This window comes from Pogoniulus pusillus, chromosome 1, assembly GCF_015220805.1.
Source record: "Pogoniulus pusillus isolate bPogPus1 chromosome 1, bPogPus1.pri, whole genome shotgun sequence".
NCBI lineage: Eukaryota > Metazoa > Chordata > Aves > Piciformes > Lybiidae > Pogoniulus > Pogoniulus pusillus.
In genome coordinates, this window is record NC_087264.1 from 17405461 (window position 1) to 17429171 (window position 23711).

Consider the following 23711-nt stretch of genomic DNA (forward strand, 5'->3'; position numbering starts at 1 on the left):
CGATTTTCCTTTCTGCTTTCAGGGACATCATCCTACTCTCATCAAGGTTATGGCTGTGAATCAAAGCTGTATAGCCTTGACCATGGCCATGAGAAACCTCAAGATAAGAAAAAGAAAACCTCTGGCCTCGCCACCCTCAAAAAGAAATTCATTAAGCGTCGGAAATCTAGCCGATCTGCCGACCATGCCAAGCAGATGCGTGAGCTCCTCTCGGGCTGGGATGTCAGAGATGTTAATGCGTTAGTAGAAGAATACGAAGGGACATCAGCCTTAAAAGAACTTTATCTGCAAGCTAATTTGGCAAGACCAGAAGCCAGGACGCTACAAAAAGATATGGCTGAACTCTATCAGTACAAATATTGTACTGATGTAGATTTAATATTTCAAGAGACTTGTTTTCCTGTGCATCGTGCGATATTGGCAGCAAGGTGTCCATTTTTTAAGACACTGCTTTCTTCTTCACCAGAGTATGGGGCGGAAATAATAATGGATATTAACACAGCTGGCATAGATATGCCTATGTTTTCTGCTTTGTTACACTACCTTTATACAGGTGAATTTGGAATGGAAGATTCAAGATTTCAAAATGTTGATATCCTTGTGCAGCTTAGTGAAGAATTTGGAACACCAAACTCCTTAGACGTAGACATGCGTGCACTCTTCGATTACATGTGCTACTATGATGTGGTTCTTAGCTTCTCATCTGCCTCTGACTTAGTTGATACTTTTGGTGGAAGTCAGAACTGCCTAGATGAAGAGCTCAGAGCTCATAAAGCTATTATTTCATCACGGTCCCCGTTTTTTCGTCACTTGCTGCAGAGGAGGATAAGAACTGGTGAAGAAATCACAGACCGAACCCTACGAACTCCAACTAGAATTATCTTGGATGAATCTATCATACCAAAAAAATATGCGAAGGTCATTTTGAACTGTATGTATACAGATGTGGTGGACCTCTCAGTTTTGCACTCTAGCCCTTCAGTGGGCAGTTTAAGTGAAGTTCAGGCTCTTGTAGCAGGAAAACTAAACATGACTAGGGCTGAAGAAGCTATGGAGCTTTATCACATAGCACTGTTCTTGGAATTCAACATGCTTGCACAAGGTATGTAGTTCTGTCCATGCTGTAGAAAATACAACCTCACTAGAACATTTTTTTACCTATTTTGCAGTTTAAGTATGCCTGTCCAATCGTGCTATAACTGACTGGCAGTTCCTTTTACAAAAGAAATTTGTTTTCCATTTGTGTTTTTCTAGAGAAAGAAGAAATGCCACATGAGAGCATCGTATTGCCTGTCATTATTGAAGCATTTTGTCAAATATATATAAGTGTTCTTGATATTTCTGGCCTTTATCTGCTTTCATTGATTTGTTTTTTTGGGTATAAACAAGAGGATGAGAAAACAATAGATTTTTGAGAAAAGGAATTACTTAAGACTTGTTATGAAGTGTCCTTTTATGTTAACAAGCCTGTAAACTTTGTGTGTTATTTCTGTAGCTTATCAAATGAGATACAGCAAGCCTGCAGTCTTGCTGTTGGAAGTAATTTAAACTACTTAATTGCACTAGTCCCAGGTCTTCAGTATCTGGTTTTTGATGTAAAGATATGAAGGAAGTGGCAGTCAGTATTTTCTTAGTTTATAGTTTCACTTTTGTCCATTATTCATTAAGATCCCTGAAGTCTTGATAACATACATACTACACATGGCAGCTGGCTAGGGTTATTGGAACCTCTGGTGAAGTGTCAGAGCACTGAGTGGTGAATTAATAATACCTCTTGTGGTGGCAGGAATTTTGCTTGCTGTTTCATCTGTTGGTGTTTGAACTATTTAGTGGCTGCGTTACATAATGGGATATGGCAATTACTTCAGGCCTTGCTGGTGGAGGAGATGAGAATTCTACTTTTGAGCTGAGAAATGGAGGATGGAATTCACTTACAACAGCAGCAATGTGGTTTAAGCTAGTTGTATTTTTTTAAGAAAACAACTTTTTACAATGGATCTGTACATCCATAACTCCTAGCTGTCAAATGAAATTTAGTGAGATTGAAGTGTTTATAATAAAAACTATGAATCAGACTTCAGTGAAGTAGGAAACCTCTGAAGAAATATAAGCACTGCAGGAAGAAATGAGACAATAGGTTCTGTTGATGGTTATATCGAACTGTGAATGGTAAAGATATGGGGAACTAATCAGAACTGTTGTATCTTCTTCAGGAGTTGATGTTGGGACACTAATTTTGAGATAATACTGGCAGTTGAATTCATCATGCTTTAATAAAACCGGCAGGAAAAAAAGGAGATAAGTTTTTTGAGATAATCTGCTACAGAAATGCAAGAAAGGTGTTCTTAGGCTCAAAATCATTGAATTGTAGAGCATCAGGTTGGAAGGAACCTCAAAAGATGATCTGATTTAACTGTTCTTGGGAAAGGGAGCGTAGGTGAGGTTATCTATCAGCCTGTCCAATCACATCTTCAAAACTTCCACTGATGAGGGCTGTGCCATGTGCCTGGGCAGGTTGTTCCATTGAATGATTGTTTCCGCTGTAAAAAATGTGTTATATCAAGATGTCTCCAAGTGCAACATATATGTGCTACCTGTTTTCTCCATGTGATTCCTTGTGAACAAAGAGTGTCTGTCCTTTTTGTAGCTGCCTTTTAGGTACTGGAATAGTGTGGTGAGGTCTGTTCAAGCCTTCTCTTTTTCAGAGAGACAGAAGACCTCAGTCCTTCAGTCTTTCCGTGAACACCTGGTTCTCCAGCCTTTTAATCATCTTCATGGCACTCCTTTCAACTCTCTCTTATGTTTGTTGTTACCCTTGAAATATGCTTGGAAACTTAATGTTGCATGGAATACAGAAGTGGCAAAAAGTTTTACCATAATTGAACTGCAGTGCCAAATTCACTCCTATACAATATTTGCAAGTTGATAGTACTTGAGAAGAGGACAACTTGGTAGGTCAGCTGAAAGCAAGAAAAAATGACCTGAAATTGAACAAGTGATACAAGTCTGCAGTTTCTCCCTTTTGGTGCATGCACATATACAAGTGCTAAAAGGAGATAGTGTGGTCAGGGGTGAAACTGTGAATGAAGCCCTCAGTAAGACACTGAAGAATTATGCACTGTTTCATAAATGAACAGAGTATAATTCTTTCCTTTAGGTTTTAAACCAGACCTGGAACAACTGTGATCTGGGGGTGTTCTGCGGGAGCAGTGTGTAAAACATATTAAAGCTATGATAGATAGAAGACTTCAAAGAGATCCTTAGGCAGAGTTTTAGATAGGAAAAATGGCCCTTTTTGTCTGATTTATTTAATGCTGTGTTTCATTTATGTAGAGGCTGCTTGAATCAGTGTGTCCTAAACCACCATGCTTTTCAGCAATGCACTACAGACCAGTGCTGCTCTGGAATATGTACTCTGTGAATCAGTAGTAACAAGATCTAACTTTTTCTTGATGATTTTCCCCCAGCAGTACTTCTAGGGCTGGAAAACCAAAGGCAGCAGCAGGGGCTACACTGGGCTTAGCATCTTGGCAGCATGCTTGAGTGGCTGGAACCAGCAAGTGCAGCCATCTGTGCTCAGTCTGGATGAACCAGAGCTGTAGCATTCTGGGAGGAGGTAGAAGGATGTGGTGACCTTTAGAGGTCATTTCTTTTTTCACTAGAAAATCTGTGAATCTGTGTCTGACCACAGAAGTGGTGAGCTGGGGGGTGGTTGATAGGTAGGGGGAAAAAACCAGTGAAATCAGGCAAGGGTTGAAGTAGTATTGTCAAATACCAGCAAATATAAATTTCAGATACTGAAATTCTAGATGCTAACGTCAACTAACTAGGATTTTACAAATTATTCCTTAGCTACAGGAAAAGGTAATCTGTAGAAAATCTTTGTATGCCAGTGAAGTCAGTGTCTAATAGTTTCATACATAATTTGCTGAGTTCATGTTTAGGTCATTGGTACTGTGCTGACACTGAAGAATTTTCTGGTATAATCTTGTAATTGAAGTAAAAAGGGAGCATATTTGATCAGTGATATATATATGCCTACACTTAACTAAAAGATCACTTGAAGTATGTGCTTTGGTAGCAACCACTGATCGCCTTTCAGCACTTAATCATAGCACTTTGTCTTCTCTTAGTGTAATAGTTAACATGAAGTAGATGAACAATTTTTGTTTCACTAGTGTCCTTCCCATTCCCTGATTGAATAGTTAGCTCATGTCAATGCTGGAAGTTGTCACTGACATCTGGTTTCTAGATACTATGCATAGCAGTGTTAGAAGAAACAGCATTCTGTAGGGGTTGGGGACAACTGAGGAGGAAGTTCTTGTGAAAACTCTTAGCTTGGTCCTCTGACAACACTTTTCTACTCTGGTGCTGCAGGTGTCCAATATTGCCCAAGTTCTGATCCAACTCATTAATTGGCTTTTGCAGTAGCTAATGCCTTAAGTTTCTTCTCTAGATTTCCACAGCCACTGGCTGAAGGTTTTTTATTCAGTTCACTTATTCTAGCCAGCTGCAAACTTGCTAAAGCTTGTCTCTGTGGTTTCCTGGAAAATATTTTGGACTCATCAAATGGTATTCTGAATACTCTTTCCAGTTTATTTCACTCATCCAACCAAACACTGAGTAAAAAAATATTTGTAACTGAGTGTCAATTGAAATGAATGTATTTTAAAACATCTGATCAGCTGATTTTATTAGCAGATTTTAGTTTGATTTGTCTTTGGAGACCTTTCAAATATCCAGATGTAAGTTTTCTTGAATTTCAGTAATGATTCAGCTTTGATTCTTTCCAGGGAAATCTTCCCATTACTAACACAGTGATACTCCTTTTTCTGACTCTTATATTTTAACAGATGGTTTCCTTATGATGAAGTCAGGGGTAGTATTGACTATGTGCTATGAATCTTTACTGTCCAAGTAAAGCACAATAGCATTATTTAAGAGTTGCCTTTACCTTAATTTGTTTCAGCTGATGATTCTTACTTACCTTCTCAAGGAAATTGAATTGAATCTTTGTATGAACCAAACTGATGTCAGCAGGCATATCTAATATATAGAGCAGACTGTACTGAAACCCATTTGTATCTATTAGGACTGAGACTGCTATTAGGGGTACTGCAGTATTGGTGAACTATCAAAAAGGGAGTCTCTTCATTACTTTCTCAGGTTGTGAGAATTAGAGCCCTCTCTGGGAGGTTCAGACATATCCCTTGGTGGAACATTTCTGTACTCTACCTTTTTATTTCTGCCTCTGCTTTTGTGTCTTCCTGCTGCCACGCTGCTCTCTGTACTGGTGCAACTGTTTCAACACAGGGACTCAGAAATAGCAGATTTAAAATCACTTACCTGTTCCTCTTCTGTAGCACAATATTAAGACCAAATCTGTTTCCTCACATGTTCTTGCGTTGCTAAAATAATCCCCCTTTCAGTCTTACTGCACTGTAACTTCTAGTGTTGTTGCAAAGAAGTTTGACATCAGGTATGTTAGTTTTATTAGCTAATTGCATTAAGTAACATGAATCCTCTTCTCCATCTTGACCCTGTTGCCTACTGTCGTGAACAGTGGTGGTACAGTATGTTTTTCTGTTACAGGGCATTTTGGTACTGGTACCCTATGAAGTACTTTTGCCTGGGAATCTTTTTCTGTCTGGTTCCAAAAAGTTTTCTAAAATTAAATTGACAAAAAATAACTTTGTTTCAGACTTTTGGCTTTTATTTCAGGTGTTTACTTTACCCTTGACAAAAATAAAATTGAGGAAACTTTAGTTTAAAGCCATACTCAGTAGTGCAGCTTTTTGATGTCAGGCAATATCTCCCTCTAGATCAAAGTACCCTTGATCTCAGCAGGACCAAAATGCCAAGAAGCCCACAGCAGCAGTATTAAATACACAAAAATGTATTGTGGGAAGATTAGAGCAAGTATGTCAGTTATATTTCAGTGCAGTAGGGATGTTCAAAAGAACTTGAATATAAATGTGTAAGATTAAGTGAATTTTAACATAAATCTGACCTATTATATCCTTACAACAATTCACTTATACTCACGCCTAAAATTATTGCTTAGATTTTATATTATGAAGATGAAGACTGGAGAAAGCAGGAAATAGAAAGGATCTTCCTTGGAGTAGTTGGGTTCCAGGGTTATATGCAAGGATTAAGAATTTGACTGAATTGTGCAACTGGGCACATAAAATTTGTTTGCAGTGTCATAGTTGGCAGAGAAACATCTTGTCACTGTTCAGGATTTTTTCTGTCAGACATCTGTGTTCTAGCAAGTATAGGACTTAAATACTAAACAGAGGTGGCTGGTGGTGATCCTTCTAAACATTAGCTCTTCCTCAGCCCTTTATTGTTGCCATATTAAATTCTTCCCTCTGGTTTGTTATGGTCGAGTTGGCAGCTTTTTGTTTCTGACCTGCATTTGTTTTTTGTTGTATCAGCTAAGATGCCAACCTCTGCTGCTGAATGTGCTTCCTAAGGAATGCTGAACCTCAGTTATGGGCCATTATCAACTGCAAGACAAAGATATAAACACAGATTTCAGGCTTACTTGTGCATTTTTGCATGTGGCAGGAGCAGAAGAATAAATTTATTTGGGAGAGAAAACAGTAAGGAGCTTTTGTCACAAATAGTTGTTGCATTTAAAGCATTTGGTATCTTGCATTTCTGGCTAACTTAAAACTTCAAAAACTTAGTTGTAATATCTTAAAATGTTTGCCATCTTTATAACTGCCATATTATTAAAAACAGAAGTTAATGTTGCTCTCATCTGCCCCCTAATGTAATGTTTCAAATGGCTGGATAATACATTATATCAGGTTTGATGTAACTTAAAATTTTCGTTGTGGAAGGGTGGTTAGCACAACACAAAGTGCTGCCTGACCCAGCATTCAGATGATACTCTGTTTTTAACAGTTCATCTGCTGTAAAATCATTAGCTTTGTATTTGAATAAAGCAAACAATGGTACTGTCTACTTCAGCAGTACTATGGCAGCTGTACTTTGAATTCAGCCTTTCAAGGATGAGAGTACATTAATGTTCTAAATTCTTGTGCTTAGGCAAAGCAGTAGAAGGATCACAAATAATTCAAAAGAGATACTCAGCCATAGACTTCAGAAGTGTTTAACCACTAATGCCCATTGAGCCTTTCTTTATCTTTAGTGCTACTTAGGTCTTGCTTTCTGTTTTGCAAAATATTCATGTAGTTTTGCACCTTCACATAAAACTCTTCAGAGTTCTAAAATGTGGAAAATAATGTACTTGAAAGTTACAAGATTGACATCAGTTGACTATTAGCTTAATCCCTTTTTAAAGATTAAAAAACAAACCAACACCAAATGCAAAACCAACAAAGCAAAAAGAACAACAAATCAATTTGGAGAGGAGATGGAAAAGATAAATGCTAAAACTTCAAGAGGCAAATAACTTGTAGCATTCCTTTAAGGCAGAGAATTTGATGCTGCCAGGAAGCAATAAATGTTATCAAACTGGGAAAGTCAGCCTGCATCTGGAAGATGAAGAGTGAACAAGATCCCTTGCTTACAAAATAGTTCCACGAAAGCAGAGTTTGCTGCAGTTGCTGCTTATGTTACAGCCAGTTTAAAAAAAACCAACCTGTTTCCTGTTTGTACTATATAAGTCTTCTGACTTGCTCTTACTATTTTAGTAATTATGTTTTGCTTACTGCTGAGAAGATCCAAAATCCCCATTGCCATGTGTCTCAAGTTGTATAAGGTCACTTGAATCTGACACAGATTGTTCACTGGTCAACAGTGATACTGCTACTCTGCCTCCTTGTTTCTGTTCCCTATGCTGGCATTAGAGTTTGTGCTGTTGGAAATCTAATATTGCTGAAAGCCAGGACTGAACAAAATCAGTTGAGTATTTTATTGAGTGGCCACTGAAGCACCAGTGTGGCACAAGAACAAGAGGCATGAAGCATAAGAAGGCAACAATCTAGTTTAATACTTCTGTACAAGGTACTTGGCTTCCATGATGTGGGCTGCCTTCTAAAGAATCCTTAGCAAGTACAGGACACATTTGCAGCTTTTGGTCTGTAGGATGTAAGAAAGAGGCTGAACAAATGTCTTCTTTTTCTTTTCCTGTCAGAAGCTTGGTTAGAGCAAGATGACTGTCTCTGGAACTTCCAAACGTGTTGCAGTGCAGACTAGCCACAGCTTGTGTCTCTTAACTGTTCTCTACATGCCAGCAAATTCAAAACATATCATTCTTGATTGCCAGCATGAGCTTTCCTAATGCAACAAACTTTAAAGTGCTGAACAGCTTCAAGACTCCAGTGTCAAGATGAAGTCTTACTAGTTTAGTTTGGTTGTTTTGTTTGGTTGTTGGTTTTTTTTTGTTGACTCCACTGGTTTGCATAAGTTTAGGGGAAAGATTTCCACAACTAAATGAGTTAAATCTAACGATTTTGTAGTAAAAAGTAATTAATTTTACTTTCAGTGACTGTTGAAGGCACTTGATTTCTGTTTAGTAGGTCTGTCAACTCTTGATAGGATCCCAAGCTACTAGCTAGTATGCTAAGCATGAGCACAAGCTATGCCTTTTTGGAAGGACTGTGGAGCTGTGGTAGAGATCTGGGGAAGCAGAAAGGACTTGTTTATAAGCAGGACTTACTGGTATCCAGCAGAAGGAGTACATGGAATAGCTTAATTTGTTCAAAATGTGATAGCCATCTTTCCTTTCTTTAGAATTGAGTCTCTGAAAGGTACTGATGGTCGCAGAAGTTTGCAGTAGAGCACTTGGAGTAGGGACACTGCAGAATGAGCTTGGAAGGGCTGTTTATGCCTGAATACTATTAACTAACACTTACAGCAGAAAAATGCTTACAGGAGAATATTAGATGACTGGGTTGGTTTGGGGTGTTTTTATTTGTGTTTTTTTTTTTTTTTTCCAAGTGACTGTTGAAGTGAAAGAACATTCTACTGAGGAGGAGGAGAAGAAATTGGAATCCTTCCATAGCTAGAACTGGGTTGCCCCAATTTATTTAGATGTTCCGAAAACACTTTCAGCAGTTAACTTATTCGTAGTTCAGAAGAAATTCTTTTAATAATCTCATAGTGCTGACACATTGGTGAAATTACTTGGGAAAAGGACTTTCATTTTCTAGGCATCCTAAATGAGCTTTTCACCTGAAAGTATATTATTGGTATCTGTGCAATAACTGGTCTTGACAGAAGGTTTGGCACTGAGCTGATGCCCTGTTTCTATTGTGATGGTTTGGGAGTTACTTATGTTCCCTGCCCCCCCACCCCCCCCTTATGAAATCACCCAGACTAGACTCAGCCAGATGGAAGTTAAGGATTGAAGATTTATATTCACAGCTTAGTGCAATGTACAAGCAGATATTTACAATCTATTACAAATATATACAGCTATATACAAGTTAAAAGTAATAACAGAAACACAACACCCCTCACAGAAACCAGAGTCCCCAGGAGGGGCTCCCAACTGCGCTTCTACCTTCTTTCCACCCCTCTACCTTATCCCAGAGTTTGCCTTATGTGGAAGGTGAGTTTGGAGGATTGGCAAGGGGGTTTAGAAGCAGAAAGATTAGTTACACAGATCAAAGCAGAAGAAATACACACTTCGAGAGGCAGAGACACACACTGCCTTATCTATATTTGTGTCTGCTTTTATACATCTCAGCAAGCCTATGAGTGAAGTAGACATCACCATTGTTTTCATAGCCTATAATCTAATTTTTCTAATTAAAATATTCCAATTACCCTCAAACTAGCACACTACAATTCAGTGTTGCTTGGATCTTTGGAACTACATTTCTCACAGAGCTGTAGTTTTCTGTCTTTGCAGGGCACAGGTATCCTTACTGTTTCCAAAATAAATGTCAGATGAAATGTGTGGCATTCACTGTAAGATGTCTCTTTGTTCTTAGAGTTTGAGTTTCCCAGTGACTGATTTCAGCAAGTGGATATGCACGCTGCCTTTACAATGAAGCAGGCCTTAGGTGTAATCTTTAGGATTCAGGGGGATGTAATTATCTGCTGTCAGCTTCCATACAAATGGAGTGATTGTATAAAGATGTTTCAGGGTTTAGCAGGACAAGACTTAGTGTAACTCAGCATGATCCTAAATAATTGTTTCAAACAACTGTGTTTCTTACTCAGGGAAGCAAACTTCTTTTAAGCATACTACAAGTAGTCATTCTTGGCTTTCCTTCAGTATGCCAGATTAGCTGCTAACTTAACATCTATCCTTTTTGAGCTGCAAAAGGAAAGATGGACCCACACAGCAAAGTTAAATACTATAGCAGCTGTTAACTGTGTAAGGAAAAATGTAAGAGTTAAGTAAAAATGGATCCTGAAGTAGAAAGCCTTGTACTTAATTTACTTGTACTTCTGACATATGCTTTGACTTTTTTTTAAGGTAGACTTGCCTGCTTGTTTGTTTTTAAATACCATTTTCCAAATTCTTGACCAGAATTTTTCAAGACTTTGGAGAAAAGTTTATCCTTCAGGCTTTGGGGGAGTTCCCACATTTCCAGTGGGCAGTTTTCTCTAACCTGTACCGAAACCTAGGGAGCAGTTATCTTCTGCTCTCATCTGTAGTGGTGATGATGAGGCTGATTTTCCAAGTGCCACAAGCCAGTCTTTCCTGTATGTTTACTGTGCGCTTCAGGCATGTCCCCACCACACATGTTAGAGGTTAATAGCTATAATAAGGCGTCTGTGTAACCTAGTGGTAATCAGTAGTTCTGAAAATTGCATATAACTTCAGTAATGATCAAGGGCAAATCAGGCACATTGGAATCATAGAATCTATCATAGAATCAAATATAGCTCAATGCCTACCCTTTTCTCAAAAGTGAATGGGGAGTTGGATTTGGCATGAGCTTGTTTGGAGGTTCTAGGGAGCTGGGATTGTTTAGCCTAGAGAAGAGCAGGCTCAGGGGTGACCTCGTTGCTGTCTACAACTACCTGAAGGGAGGCTGTAGCCAGGTGGGGTTGGCATCTTCTCCCAGGCAACCAGCAATAGAACAAGGGGGGACAGTCTCAAGTTGTGCCGGGGTAGGTATAGGCTGGATGTTAGGAGGAAGTTTTTGCCAGAGAGAGTGATTGGCATTGGAATGGGCTGCCCAGGGAGGTGGTGGAGGCACCGTCCCTGGAGCTCTTCGGTGCCGTGGTCTAATTGACTGGCTAGGGCTGGGTGATAGGTTGGACTGGATGATCTTGGAGGTCTCTTCCAACCTGGTTGATTCTATGAGTAGAGTAATGCTGCCTTAAACACATCATTCAGAAATGCGTGTGCTTTTGATAGACCTTCCATCAGAGGCTGCATTGATCTGTGGCCTTTGTTTTCCTCAGGTGAAGTGGCATGTGAAAATAAAATCCTCAAAGTGCTTATTGAGGAAAGTTGAAGTATGAACTGGGGGGACACACTGGCATTATTTGCAGAAGCTCCTTTAGAAAATACATCAGAATTATTTCCTAAACTGCATTACTTCAGGTATTCCTGGAACTTGCTGCAGACACTCTCACTGAGCATTGGCCATGTGTTATATTCACTTTGGGTTTTTTTAATTCTTGTTTAGAAAATTGTAATGGCAGAATAATTTCATTAACATGCTAGCTTTTTTATAACATAGACTAGAAATATGTGTATTTAATAGAACAGGTATATTTATAATCTCATGTTTAAACTGGTGCTTCCTGGTGCTGTCTTTGTCCTGCTGTTTAAGTTTCCATTTTCACTGACTTTGCTTCTGTTCCCTTCTACTTGAAGTAGCATGTTTGCTTGTTACTACTTATTCCTTAGTCTTCACATTATTAGTTGCAACAGAAATGGAGTCAGCATTTATATTGTGTGCTGACCTATGCAGAAAAGTAAGATTTTCTTTTTTGAATTGCTGCTAGTGTCCTATGTGTATGCAACTTGCTCAAAAATATGTAGCATCAGGAGATCCAATTCGATCTTTGTCTTAACAAATGCTAAAATTACCATATCAAACACTTTCTTACTCAGCTTAGTCCAAGAGTTCAGTAATGAGAGACAGTTCTGTCAAAGATTAGCTTTCAGATGTCTTTTAAACAGAGAAAAATGATGACATATAGAAGTAAAATAATTGCAGTGTAAGCATGCTGCTCTAAGCTGTCCAGAGACCTCTCATGGGCATAAACAGCTATAATTTTGTGGCTGTATTGGGTTAACAGTGGAATGTATAATTCTGGAATAAGACTTTTTTCCCCTTTAAATTACTATCTTCATAGTACAAATAGAAATAGTATTTTCTCTGTATGTAAACCAGATGTACAAATGAAACCAGCAAAGTGCTGCTGGAGACTTCAAATCGTCAGTGTTGTGTTACCTTCTGTCTTAACTCAGTAACCTTAAGTACCCCTGCTTTCATCCCCCCCTCAGTACTTCTCCCTTAATTCCTTCCAAATCTGCTACATCTCCTTTCAGGAGATGTCTCTTCTTCAGAAGTCATGTACCCTGTGAAAGAGTAAACACAGCAGTGAGTAGGAAAAAACTCCAGCAGACTCACCACGAGTCAGAATAACTTGCCTCTTGGAGGCTTTGCTTTCTGTTTTTCTGTCAGAGGAAGTGTCCTTGTTCTGGTATACTGTGCCTTGCTTGATAGGAGACCTAGAGTGGCATAGTGGCAGCCTAGAGCAACCAACCACTGCTTGTTGCCTTCTTTGTCAATCAGAAAATTATGCTTTGCTGCCCTCCTTCTGTGTTGAGTGGCTGAATACTGACACTATGTCACAGCTTTTGCTGCTTCTCTTCTGTCTTGGGAGGATCTGTGTACAAAGTGAGGAAACCAGTTACCACTTATCAGCTTCTATTAATCTGATGCAAACAACAGTGACTCATATTAAAATCTGCAACTTTAAGATGTGTTGAACAGTCAGATCATGTATATTAACCAAAGGAGGTTCCCACAGGGCTGAAATAGTTTTCCAGTTCTTCAGCCAGGTGTATGAGCCTACATGTTTCATCTCCCTTTAAAAAGTTAATGTTAGAATCCTAAACCACCATTGAAATTATACTTTTAGTCAGAACTTAACCATATTTGCACCATTTTTCTGTGGAGCACTTCTGGTTTTACTCTCACTGAGAATCATATCTCTTTCTATTACAGATTTAGCTATATGTATTATCCCTTCAGGATCAAAGTACCTCTGTACCTTAATTTTTTGCTTTTGCCTCCTAGGCTGTGAAGATATTATTGCAGAGAGCATCTCACTAGACACCTTAATTGCCATTCTGAAGTGGAGCTCTCAGCCATATGGTTCCAAGTGGGTACATCGTCAAGCACTACATTTCCTCTGTGAGGAGTTTACCCAGGTCATGACTTCAGATGTCTTCTATGAACTCAGCAAGGACCACCTGCTCACAGCTATTCAGTCTGACTATTTACAGGTAACCTGCATGCAGAATACGGGTGGTTCTTGATTTTCCATGATGGGGTGTGTTAACACTAGATTTCCTACCCTACCTGTTGAGAAACTACATAAATAAATTTTTCTGTACACATTTTTTCCTCTAAAAATGTTGAGTGATTAGCACGTGTGCATACATGTATAAACAAAGTTTTGAGTTTAATATTACTGAAAATCATTCTCTTCACCTAGGTTGTAATTTAATTGGTTTCATTGTTTTCATAGTTTTCTAGCCAGTGCAAATGCAGAATTTCTAATGTTAAATAAGAGATAAGAATAGGCCTGCTCCTTTTAATTAACTTTAGTCATTCAAATGTAATACCTGTAAGTATTCCACGCTAGACATTTTTTTCCTTCATAGGCATTTACTAAGTGACACAAATCTAGAAATAATTAAGTATCTAATGACTGCTGACTTTATCTTTCTACCAGGCAAGTGAACAAGATATCCTTAAGTACCTGATTAAATGGGGAGAACACCAGTTGATGAAGAGAATAGCAGATCGAGGTAAGGATCCTTAAACCACACAGGGCTAAACCAAATAATCCAAAATGTGTGGAAATTATTTTTTGTGGGTAATCTGTAACTCTAAGAAATTTAATCTGACTTGCTCATGAGAACGCTGGCGTTCTGAAGGAGCTGGGATTGTTTAACCTCAAGAAGAAAAGGCATAGAGGAGATCTTAGCAAAGTATATAAATATTTCATGTCAGGAAGCAGAGAAAGTAGAGCCACATTCTTCTCTTGGCATTCAGGACAGGATGAGAGGCAAGAAGACATTAACTGAAATGCAGGAAATTTTGTTTAAACAGAAGAAGCTGTGATGATGATCACACAGTGGTACAGGTTGCCCAGAGCAGTTGCAGGATCTCTGTCCTTGGAGGTGTTAAAAACCCAACTGGGTACAGTTGTGGACAGCCTGCTCTACCCAGCCTGCAGAGGTCTGGTAAAAGGGCAGTTGTGGCCACACCAAACCTCTAGAGGTCTTTTCAGCTTCTACAACTGTCTTTTTTTTTTTAAGTCTAGTTGATTTCTTGGTCTCTTGCATTTATTTTTCTTGTAATTTGTCAGTGAAAAAACACTTGCAGTATCTTTTAACTTTCCTGTGCTCATTCAGCCTTCTTACAGTAATCTTATTCTTGGTTTACTATGTCAACTTTTTGCTTCAATTTGAGTACATTTCTCCTACACAAATCTGTGAGAAACAAACTATCAGGTGGTATCAGTAGTTTTCCTAAAGTAGATGTAAACGTATTTTTGTTAGCTTAGATGCATATTATCATGCTAGTGGTAACTTCAAGGGTAATCTTACACATTGTGTGTTGGAAGTAGGTTAAATATCTATTTGCCAAATGATAAATGCAAGTAGCTTGTAAGTCATCCCTACCAAGTAGTGTCAGATAGTACAATGAGAGGAACAGAAAAGGGTGAAACTGCCTTTGTGAAAACAGCAGTGCTGGTGTGGCTGCTGTCTTTGGAGGGATGGCCATGTTTTTGAAATCCACTGTTGCTGCTTGCGATACAACTGCTTTGTCATTGTCTTGGTTTCAACTGAAGGAGTTTGAACTTCAGGAGAAACTTGTTTACTTTTGAGGGTGATGAAACACTGCACCAGACTGCCCAGGGAGATTGTGGAGTCTCCTCTTCTGGAGACTTGCAAAACCTGACTGGATGAGTTCCAGGTTCCTATGCAACCTGATCTAGATGTCCCTGTGCTAGCAGGGTGTTTTGACAAGGTGCTTACCAGAGGTCCCTTCTAACCTGACATTTCTTTGATTCACTGACAGTATTTACTGAGGTGAGTCACACATGGAGGCTAGAATAGTGTATCCCGGTGGATTTGTCAGGACTTAATTTGTAGGAAAACAAGTCTCTGAAAACTGCTGCTGGGAAAGGCAGAGGAGTTACAGGAAAGAGTCTGTGGGAGACCTGTAGCTGGGAGGTGCAGATGTTTTCATACCAGTTTTTGGTAGGGCTTTCTAAGCATTTACCCCAAACACTGCTTTTATATTTTCTCCCTGGCTTACACTTTGAAACAGGTCATTTGTACAGTTCTCAATGCCTTGTATGAGCTAAACCTGTCTCTGTAGATGCTTTATATCACATTTTAAGACATGACATAGTTTAGTGAGCAACACTGATAAGCACTGTTGATTTAAGATTAGATTTTTCTTTTCCTTTTCTGCAACTTCCTATAAGCACTATAATTCTTGCTTTCCTCACTTAAACTTTTTGGTGTATTTCTTGTTCCATCCTTCAGAGCCCAATTTACTCAGTGGTACTGCTCACAGTGTGAACAAAAGAGGTGTGAAGAGGAGAGATCTTGACATCGAAGAGCTGAGAGAGATCCTGTCTCCCCTTTTACCTTTTGTCCGCATTGAGCACATCTTACCCATGAACAGTGAAGTTCTGAGTGATGCAGTAAGTCATTAGTCTTACTTAAACACTGTCTTTGGGTTCTTTCTACTTCAGATTCTACAATATTTTCAATTGTTACTTTTTAATACGTCAGGATTAGCTCCTAAAGTGTTATTGCTCAGTAATACTTGTGTAACTCTTTAGTTTTCTGGTTAAATTTTCTGCTCTTAATATATCAGAAGGTTAAAGAAAAATTGGTAATATAAGGATTCAGTGTAAGAAATGCATTTTTTGCAAGTTTTCCCAATATTTATATTTTTTTAAGCCCCATAAAACTCTTTTTTGATTCTTAAAGATGAAGAGAGGCCTGATAAGTACTCCTCCTTCAGACATGCTACCAACATCAGAAGGTGGAAAGTCAAATGCCTGGCTGAGGCAAAAAAATGCTGGAATATATGTGCGTCCAAGACTGTTCTCACCATATGTGGAGGAGGCAAAGGTAATAATCATTACAACATAACTATTGTCAAATTGGAGTTATCAGGGGGTTCTATAAAACACAGAACAGTTTTGGTGTCTTTTGTCTCTTTGCATGTACTGGCCTAAAATACTAATGTTTTCAATTTAACAAGACTTACATGATTGATCATCAGGCTCAAGTCTCTAGAACTGGTCAGAAAACTTTTCAACAAAACTTTTTTTTGTCAAAATTGAAATGTTTGCGAGACAGATCTTGATGAAATTCCACCGGAAACAAAGCAGCGTTCTGAGGGAAACCTCCCTGGTTTCCAGCCAGTTTGCCGGCCCAGCTCCTCGGCAGCCCTCATGGCAGGCGGATGGCAAGGTGAGAGCCTGAGAGTCCCAGTTTGCAGCTAGTCAGCAACTTCGGTGCCAGGTCTTTCAGGCTCCTCAGCTCCCACCAGAGCTGTATAGAGAACTACTAATCTACTCCACAGAGGACTCTGATATTTCATCTCCTTGTTTCATTCAGGACATAGCCAAAATTCTTTCAGTCCTTCACAAAACAGAATCAATAACTTTTGTCCAATTTGACTGAAATCCTTTGTGACCTGCTCAGGCAATAGCTTCTCTATTTAATATCTTCAATGAGGTCTATCAAACTGAAGAACTTGTAGCATGTTTGGTGGCATTAGTATCACAGTATTATTAGGATTGGAAGAGACCTCACAGATCATCAAGTCCAACCCTTTACCACAGAGCTCAAGGCTAGACCATGGCACCAAGTGCCACGTCCAATCTTGCCTTGAACTGCCCCAGGGACGGCGACTCCACCACCTCCCCGGGCAGCCCATTCCAGTGTCCAATGACTCTCTCAGTGAAGAACTTTCTCCTCACCTCCAGCCTAAATCTCCCCTGGCGTAGCTTGAGGCTGTGTCCTCTCGTTCTGATGCTGGCCACCTGAGAGAAGAGAGCAACCTCCTCCTGGCCACAGCCTCCCCTCAGGTAGTTGTATACAGCAATAAGGTCACCCCTGAGCCTCCTCTTCTGCAGGCTAAACAATCCCAGCTCCCTCAGCCTCTCCTCGTAGGGCTGTGCTCAAGGCCTCTCCCCAGCCTCGTCGCCCTTCTCTGGACACGCTCAAGCATCTCCATGTCCCTCCTAAACTGGGGGGCCCAGAACTGAACACAGTACTCAAGGTGTAGTCTAACCAGTGCAGAGTACAGGGGCAGAATGACCTCCCTGCTCCTGCTGACCACACCATTCCTGATGCATAGTGATAGGACAGGGATGGCTCTGTCTGGGGCAGAAACATGCCACTTTCTGTTTGACAGAATGGGAACCTTGTAGATTGCTAACTAATGCCACTGCTTAAAACACCTCTGGCTTCAGCCATAAGCTCATGTATCCCAGCAGCACAAGTGACTGCTTAAGAAAAGGATTGGGTGAAGCTATGCTCATCCACAGCCCTTCCAAACTCTGGCCACAACTCTGGTGAATTCAGAGGTTTTGCCCTGGGCCTAAGAAAATATTTTTTTGAGTATATGTGTTGTTGACTTCCTTTTTGAGGGGAGAGGAGAAATGAAACTACTTTGCGTTTTGGGTACAAATTTGGAGAGCACAGGTGTCAGTAAAGCAGCAAAGGAAGATGAGCCAGCTACATTTTTGTCTTTGTATCTTGAATTCTTTAAAAAAGAAACGTGTTAAAGACCACATGATAAAAGCCTTGACTCTTTCAGCTTTAGGTATATGGCATGGAAGTACTTTAGTAGTAATTATGCATGTAGAATGCACTTTTTCTTCCCACTCCCATTAGGAATCTCTCTTGTTTCTATTAGCTTCACATTATGCTGTTAATATATTTAAAAGCATTACTAGCTGTTTAACCTTAGAGGGTGGACTCTCATTACCTGGTAATTATATGCTTCCTATTCATAGTTTAATTACTGTGAAATGCAAAAGTTGTGGATGAGAGCTTTATGATTTGGGGTGGTTTTATTTCTCTGTTAGCCTCCTATTTTTTTATTTTAATAAATGCATTTAACATTCAATGTTACTCTTAAAAGGGTCTATATAAATCCTTTTCTGTAAGACATCAGAGGGAAATGCATTTCATTTTCAGACTAATGCCTTTTACTCAGTGGCACAAAGTTGAGACAGGCAGTAATTGAGACAAAGTTCAGAGGATGTGGCCATGAAAAGGTTAATTCTCTGACAATTAGAAAATAAGCAAAGCAACTCTTCCCCAGCTTTAATCACCTGCTTGCTCTTAGCTCTGAAACTTAACTCTGATTGTGACTGGAAAATTGAGTAGAAAATGCTGTGGAAAAGACCTAGAAGAGTTATAATGTAGACATTGGTAGGTTTGTGCCCTTGGGACTGTGTTTGCAGCAGATCTTCCTGGGTACGTGTGTGCAGTGCCTTCATGAGGGCTGTCGTGGCTGTCGTTGCAGTCAGTGCTGGACGAGATGATGGTGGAACAAACGGATCTCGTTCGGTTGCGGATGGTCCGAATGTCCAACGTGCCCGACACCCTGTACATGGTAAACAACGCAGTGCCGCAGTGCTGCCATGTGATTACCCACCAGCAAGTTAGCACTAACCAGTCCAGCCCTCCTTCAGTTATAGCCAATGAGATCCCAGGTAAGGCTGCTAGATCACTTGAAATGCTGATAGTGCTCATGTGAGTGGATGGGGGCTTGGGGCTGAGGAGAGTGAATGTAAGTTATTGAATATTATGATTTCCTTAGAGAGTACTGCTGCACCAGTTGGGCTTCTTCTCACCCAGTGGTAGTCCCCTTTGCTTTGGTCTGCTCTGAAGATATCAACTAGTAGTGTAGTAAGTAGCTGGAAAATAAGCTACTGGAGGGGAATTATTTTAACTTGTTTCAGCTGAGCAATTTGAAGAACCTTGGGCTGGTTGTTGTAGAACACTTGCTAGATTTGGCTGTCTGTTCTCTGACTCTTCTCTCAAGTTTTCTACAAACGGTTGTCCAAGATGAGTAAGATCCAGAAGGCTGGAAAATAGCATAATACTGATTCCTTTTAAAAACCCAAGAGCAAGGGAGCGTAGCTTATGTCAGTCAGCTTCACTCAGTTTAACAAAAAAATACTGGAATTAGGGACTCAAAGCACATTTCAGTTTACCAAATCCACTTCAGCTTTGCAGTCAAGACAACTGTTGTCAAAGGTGAGACATCTTGACCAAACTGAAACACCACTGCAGCTTGACTCTCTCCCATTTAGTGTCTAGGAACTACTGGCAGCCCTTTGATTTGAGCATGGATTTGAGCTCTGAGTGTGGCCAGTAGTTGGAGAACAGGTCTTGTGTCCTGGTAACTGCCTGCTTTGCATAGTTCTGTAATTAAGCAAAAGAAATGAGTGCCTTGTACTAGGAAGGGTGGATGGTCCAATTAATTTGAGGAGGTGCAGGTAAGTACTGAAACTAACGTTTAAAGGGATCCATTCCACAGCATAAAGCACAGAAACTGAGAGGCAGAGGCAGGCAACATCACCTCTGTGCCTTCGGCCAGGCTCTTAGAACAATGTGTGGTTTACAGCTTAGGTGTTCTCCATCTCTGCTTGCATTTTCCTTGTATCCACTGTTCATGGACTGCATTTGCATAAATGCCATTGGCAACGTGTCTTAGTGCTCTTCTTGCAACACCACTGTAAAACTATTGAGTTCAGTCTCTGCTGAAATTGTTCTGCTTTGAGGCAAAGTTCTGCAGATAATTGGGCTTCCTTAGGTATTTTCAGTTTCAGTTCAAATTTGAAGTCCTGCAACTGACTTGAAAGAATTGGTTTTTAATATGCACAATCTTTTCCATGTGTTTCACATGACTAATAAGAAAACAGAAACACACTTGGGTTTGAGAAGAAAAAACTAGAAAAATATTTAAAACTTAGATAATTTTTATGCCTACCAGTTTGAAGCAGTTTCCCAGACTTCTCTACAATACTCTTTTCTTCAGTGTGGCAAAATGCTAGTTGTTGCTAAACATCTGGCTGCTAAAACAGGATTTTTAAGAGCAGTTGAAGTGTGTGGAGAACATATTCTATTCAGTCTACAAAGCTGGTAAATATTTCTAGATTTTTTTTTTTTCCCCACTCTAGTACAGGAATTCATTTAGGGGAGATATTTTGCACTTCCTGCACTTATCCTTCATGTACCAATGTAAACTTTGTGACATTTGGACCAGTTGTTGGGTTTTCTTTCTCTGTAATGCAAGTGTCTTCTCACACTGATCTTGTGGACTGGTCTACTTAATGTTGATAAGCTTTTGTAATGGACTTCTGGTCATGGTAACTTGTAATGCTTGTAAAGCTGGTGAAGGGTCATATGCCAGGACTTACATATTCAGAGATCTGGATTTGTCTTCTGTTACAATATCCATGCTTTCATGAAGACAGAAAGACCATTGAGAAATGTAGCTCATCGCTACCCAGCAGCAAGAAGTGGCATGAGAGAGTTTTTCAACAGGATAAATACCCCAAATTATGTGTTATTTCCTTTTTGGAAGTAATAAACCAAGATAATTTTAACATGTTTGTGTCAGCTTAGCTTGTGTCTTTTTCTTTTGAACATTCTTTTTGCAGTTAACTCCTGGTATTATGGTCTTGTGCTTATAGAATTCCACTGGAAGTGTGAAATGTGTGCAAAAAAAATATCTATGTGTTCTTTGCCTGTAGAACTCATGAAGGAACATTCAGTTACTATTTAAGATATCCTGCCCCCACCTAGAGTCCTGAAATGCCTGCATCATAAAGGGTTCACAAAGATGGCTGTATTATGTCTCATTCTAGCAGAAGCTGGACAAATGGTATACATGGTTACCATCTGCATGATGTGTGTAATCACGTGTGGCTTGATGATGCTCTAAGGAACACATACATGTAACTTGAATCATTCTTGTCAGACTGCTTCTTGAAAAAAGATAAAGCCAAGCCAGCTTGATGATGTTAGATTTTTTTCCCTTCAGAATTTAACCATTGCAATCAGATTTAGTTCTCTCCGCTCAGAAAGTAATCTCACTTCTCACCCGTTTTGCTCTCTCTTTGTCTGCAGTCCCCAATCTCCTCATTGTGAAAGAGATGATCAGACGGCTGCAGGAGCTGCGTCACACTGAGCAGGTGCAAAGAGCCTATGCTCTTAATTGTGGAGAAGGTGCCACAGTCAGTTACGAGATTCAGATTCGTGTGCTGCGAGAGTTTGGACTTTCTGATGCTGCTGCTGAACTTCTGCAGGTATGAGAAATTCCTGTTTAAGACCACAAATGCTTAGATTCTGTTGTGCTTATAAACTGACATGACTGTGTGATCTGCAATAACTACTTTGCATGTGCAGATGCAGAAATGCTTTGAAATATCTGTGGAGCTTTAGAACTGTCCAAGTGCAAATCAGGGTGAGACTGTGATGCATTGGATGTGTGTGATCTTTATAAATGTGCAAGTGCAATATAAAAATGTTTTCCTCAGTTATTGTTACCATTCAGAGTTCTCTTACTACCACAGATACTGCAGACAAAAAAAATACATCTACTCAGAGGCAGTTGATGACAACCAGTCAAATCATAACTAGGCACCTGGGTTGTGACTTGCTCTTGAGCGGGAGAGAAGTAGTAACTAACAGTAGGTTAGCATAGTACACAGCAGGACTGGGAAATTGGAAATCCCCCTTCTGTTCATATGCTACTGTTAAAGCAAATGCATTTCTGGCCAACTTACACAGTGAATCTGATGCTTCTTGTTGTGTTCTTTTAAAAGAACAATACAGTAGGTGTGATCACCTCAACTGTTGAAGTTTCAATAGGCTGATGATGTTTCAAGCACAGGCAGCTGTTTTACAGTACGGTGACTCAACTGGTCTGTTTGCTAGAGCACTAGCAGATTTCTAGTTCCAGTGCATGCTAGTTTAGGAGATTTTTATGGATGACTTCCTACTTTTCTCTGTTACACCTGGGTTTTATCCTTTGCAGAATCCTCACAAATTCTTTCCTGATGAGCGATTTGGGGATGAAAGCCCACTCCTGACAATGAGACAGTCTGGACGATGTCGTGTTAACAGCACTCCCACTGCAGAAACCATGTTTACAGAACTGGACTCTTTTGTGGCCTTCCATCCACCATTGCCCCCTCCGCCGCCTCCATACCATCCACCAGCAACTCCTATTCACAACCAGTTCAAAGTGGGCTGGAAACAAAGGGTGCCAAGTCAACATCCCTCCCGTTCCTTTTCCTACCCATGTAATCACTCACTATTCCACTCCCGAACCGCTCCCAAAGCTGCACCACCTGTCTACATGCCCAGTGTTAAAGCTGCGCCTCCTGATTGCACTAACACTACAGGTCCGGGGAGACAAACAGTAGCGGCAGCAGCAGCAGTGATGGCAGCTGAGAAGCAAGTAGTAAGTATTATGACTTTTGCCTATCTCTGGCCACTTAAAGTAGCTTGTAGAAGGGAGCTGTAGAGAATTCTTATGATGAAGTAACTTGGCTTTGTTGAATAAAAGAGTGTCTTTGTTAGTTACGAAGAGAGTTTTCTACCAAACTGTCTCTCAGCATTCTGCATCCCAAAAGTGTGCACTAATGCCTGGGAGAAAGAACGCTCCATGGGTATGAGCATTTTGGAGGGACAAGTGGGATTTGCAAATACTCTAAAATACAGGTTGCCCTACATTGAAACAAAGTATAGGCAGCTTCAGTAGCAAACGGGTGCTATAAATCATGAGCTGTTTTGGCAATTCAGTCCTGAAGCAAGGAGTTGTGTATGAAGGGAAACTCTGGAGAATGTGCAAAAGATATTGAAATGAGTAGGCAAGCAGAAATCAGTAATCGCAAATACAAAGGGGTTAGTAACAGCATTTACAGACAATCATAGTTGCTGAACTATAATATGATGTAATGAAAACAATGCACTAGAATATACTGGACAAAGACACAGCATTTTAAAGTACATTAAATGCTAAATAATGAATTTGGTGGTTTTTTTCTGCAGTGCAAAAACTTCCAGTGCACAGTTACATCATACTAAAAACCTGCTCTCTAGATGCGGATGAGGCACTTAGTGCCAGAAAAGACTGGATGAGGCACTTAGTGCCATGGTCTAGTTGATTGGATAGGGCAGGGTGATAGGTTGGACTGGATGATCTTGGAGGTCTCTTCCAGCCTGGTTGATTCTATGATTTCATTTTGACTTCTGAATGAAGTCATTAGAATTTTTTTTTCTCACTTATCAGTCTTCCTAAATATTCCACTCCTTGTTGTGTTTTAGGTTAATTTTTACATGAAATTAATGTTTGTTCAAAGGAGTGAGTTTTGTAGCATGTGGCAATACCGACTTCACCAAGGAAATTACCTAGTGATCATTCCCACATTAAACATATTTCTGCTGGAGTGTTTCTATAAAAATGCAGGGAGAAGCAAAGACTTAATATGGGCAATATCTTAGATCTGTATTGGGTTTTATG

The 23711-nt window shown here is 39.8% G+C and overlaps 2 protein-coding genes across 7 annotated transcripts in view; one reads left to right on the plus strand and one right to left on the minus strand.

Annotated features, from left to right (window-relative positions):
- The window catches only part of BTBD7 (BTB domain containing 7), a 49420-nt gene that overhangs the window by 20468 nt on the left and 5241 nt on the right, over positions 1-23711 (plus strand). The window contains exons 3-11 of one of the 6 annotated variants that reach the window (XM_064142518.1): positions 23-1102; positions 13197-13405; positions 13858-13933; positions 15686-15846; positions 16139-16282; positions 16514-16627; positions 18696-18885; positions 21311-21489; positions 22221-22649. In XM_064142518.1, the coding sequence (XP_063998588.1) occupies positions 23-1102; positions 13197-13405; positions 13858-13933; positions 15686-15846; positions 16139-16282; positions 16514-16627; positions 18696-18885; positions 21311-21489; positions 22221-22649 (2582 nt within the window). Of the gene's footprint in view, positions 1-22; positions 1103-1254; positions 2685-2705; positions 5676-13196; positions 13406-13857; positions 13934-14180; positions 14245-15685; positions 15847-16138; positions 16283-16513; positions 16628-18695; positions 18886-21310; positions 21490-22220; positions 22650-23711 lie in introns of those variants that run through there. The other 5 variants (XM_064142527.1, XM_064142535.1, XM_064142544.1 and 2 more) reach the window with 5 other exon arrangements.
- Positions 1-23711, minus strand: part of CHGA (chromogranin A) — a 231296-nt gene that overhangs the window by 1278 nt on the left and 206307 nt on the right. The window lies entirely within an intron of this gene.